A 2,500-nucleotide genomic window follows, 5' to 3' on the forward strand; every position below is an offset into this window, starting at 1 on the left:
TCTTGTTCTGCGTCAGATGGTCTTACCCTGATAGCGGAGGACAGAGGAGAGAAGAAAGAGGAGAGAAGGGTCAACTTGGCCGTTTAAAGAGCCAGTTTGCTGCATCCTCCGCGGACGGCCGAGGCGACCCGCGGCGCCGATGGAACGGGAGATTCGGAACTGAAATTCGGATCAGCAGCAGTCTTGTGACCCTTTCCTCCGGTTCTTCTGCAAACATTGGATTATTGGAAGTTTTCTTTGGAATAACAACACAGCATTCGTTCATTTTTATACTTTTAACGGCTCCTTTATTTACGGGAACGACGATGTAACATAAATGTAATAAACTTTTATATTACAGTGCGCAATGATGATAGATGCTCCGTTATTAAGGGCTGACATGTCTCCTATATGCACGTCTGTGTCTCCCAACTACACGTTGTGACATCTTGTTTTATAGGCTACTTTCTGATAACATTAAACACGATCGCAACACTACTTGTCTTGATGAAGGAGAGCTCCAACCTCTGATCACAATTTATCACCGATAAGTGACACGCAATTGAGTCTATTGAGGTGGGAGTTGTAAAGAAACAGGTAAACAACAACAACATCAGTATATTTCTGGTGTAAGTGGCATATAATGGATGGTGGCTGCGGAGGGGTGCATCAATGCACATGGACCAGATATGCCACTACCGGAGCCCGGGTCGTCAGGAGACATTTCGGGGCTTTTCTGATGCTGTATCTGGTGCTCCACGCCGACGCGTCCGTCTCCAGGACCTGTGAGAGAAGCTGCTTCTCTGGGAAATGCATCAACGGAAGCTGCGTGTGCGACCAGGGATGGGTCGGGGAGCAGTGTCAGCACTGTCAGGGAAGATTCAAGTAAGTCCACACGCCAAAGACGTTATCAGTAACAATAGTCCGTCTGTAGGTGTCAGTTGTTTTTTCCGTGTGTATCCGTGATGTCGAAATGCAGTGTTTTGAGAATAGTCCGTTACAATGTTATTTTATACTTCTATGTGTTGTGAGTCGGCTAAAATGTTATTTCATATAACCCCCCTCCTAGAGTGATTGATTGACTCGGACTCAATACATCCTAGAGGCGAATTTAACCTCTTCTGCTGAAAGCCCTGTTTGACTAATTTCCGCCTAAATACCAGACCCAATGTAAACTGCTTATAACATTAGAAATGTGATGATCAGATGCAAACGCGGGATGCCATTTGAGAGGTAACACCTTGAAGTTTTGTGTGGATATGCTCAGATCATACGGTTAAGAGGACACCATGTCCACTGCCTGCACGGTGGAGGAGAGAGAGCAGCAACAAAGGAAAGTGCTGTGTGTGTGTGTGTGTGTGTGTGTGTGTGTGTGTGTGTGTGTGGTTGTCAGGTTTGCTTTCATTAGGACTAACCAATCAGTGAGTAGACAGAGCGAGTGGAAAAGGTGTGAATCCCTGCTCAAGTGTTCACATGTTATAACCCTGACTAACAATCACTCTCCTGGCCTATCAGAAGGCCCATCACAGCCTGTCAAAGAGGGACAGAGAGACAGGTCACATGGTTCACCCGCTCACTGCCTCTGTGTGCAACCGACAGGGTTTGAACCACAAGGTCCTCTGGCATGGATGCCACAGACGTAGACCGTTATGCCGGGAGGCTGTCCTCGTCAGAGGAGGGCTGCAGTAGGGCTGGAGCAGCTGGCTGTGTTTGTCTATTGATTTGTTTCTCAGTGTTTTTATTGCGCTGCAGCCTCTGTCTCACAAGCTCTCTTCCTCTCTATCTCCAGACAGACAGACAGACAGACAAACAGGCAGACAGGCAGCCAGACAGACAGACAAACGGCAGACAGGCAGCCAGACAGACAGACAGACAGCCAGATAGACAGACAAACAGGCAGACAGGCAGCCAGCCAGCCAGCCAGCCAGCCAGCCAGCCAGCCAGCCAGATAGACAGACAGACAGACAGACAGACAGACAGATAGACAGACAAACAGGCAGACAGTCAGACAGAGAGACAGACAGACAGACAGACAGACAGACAGACAGACAGACAGAGAGACAGACAGTCAGACAGACAGACAGACAGACTAATGAACTAATCATGGTCCTCAATCCAAACCTTGATTAGTGATATCAGGTGTGTTTTATGAGACATTCTTCCACAGCACAGGCCTCCAGAGACCTTGTAGAATCGCTGGCCTGTGGTCTCAGGCTGAGGCTGGGGCCACGGGGTCACGGGGTCACGGGGTCAACACAGTGGTGCTGTGGTGTTGGGAAAGAAGAAGTCAAAGAAAGTGGAAGTGACTGGTGCAGACACACACACACACACACACACACACACATACACACACACACACACACACACACACACACACACACACACACACACACACACACACACATATACATACACACACACACACACACACACACACACACACACACACACACACACACACACACCCTTCTATAAGTGGCTCAGACATGTGAAACTGAAGTTTATGAGTAGAACTGAGGAG

The 2,500-nt window shown here is 48.3% G+C and overlaps 1 protein-coding gene across 1 annotated transcript in view; it reads left to right on the forward strand.

Annotated features, from left to right (window-relative positions):
- Positions 1–622: 622 nt before the first annotated feature.
- LOC310805707 (serologically defined colon cancer antigen 8 homolog) overlaps positions 623–2,500 on the forward strand; it is a gene marked incomplete at its 5' end in the record, with an annotated part of 43,000 nt that continues 41,122 nt past the window's right edge. Inside the window, one exon of the mRNA XM_083671507.1 lies at positions 623–864. Within this exon, the coding sequence (XP_083527633.1) occupies positions 623–864 (242 nt within the window). The remainder of the gene's footprint in view (positions 865–2,500) is intronic.

Source organism: Argentina silus, assembly GCF_951799395.1.
Source record: "Argentina silus genome assembly, chromosome: 6".
NCBI classification, from domain to species: Eukaryota; Metazoa; Chordata; class Actinopteri; order Argentiniformes; family Argentinidae; genus Argentina; species Argentina silus.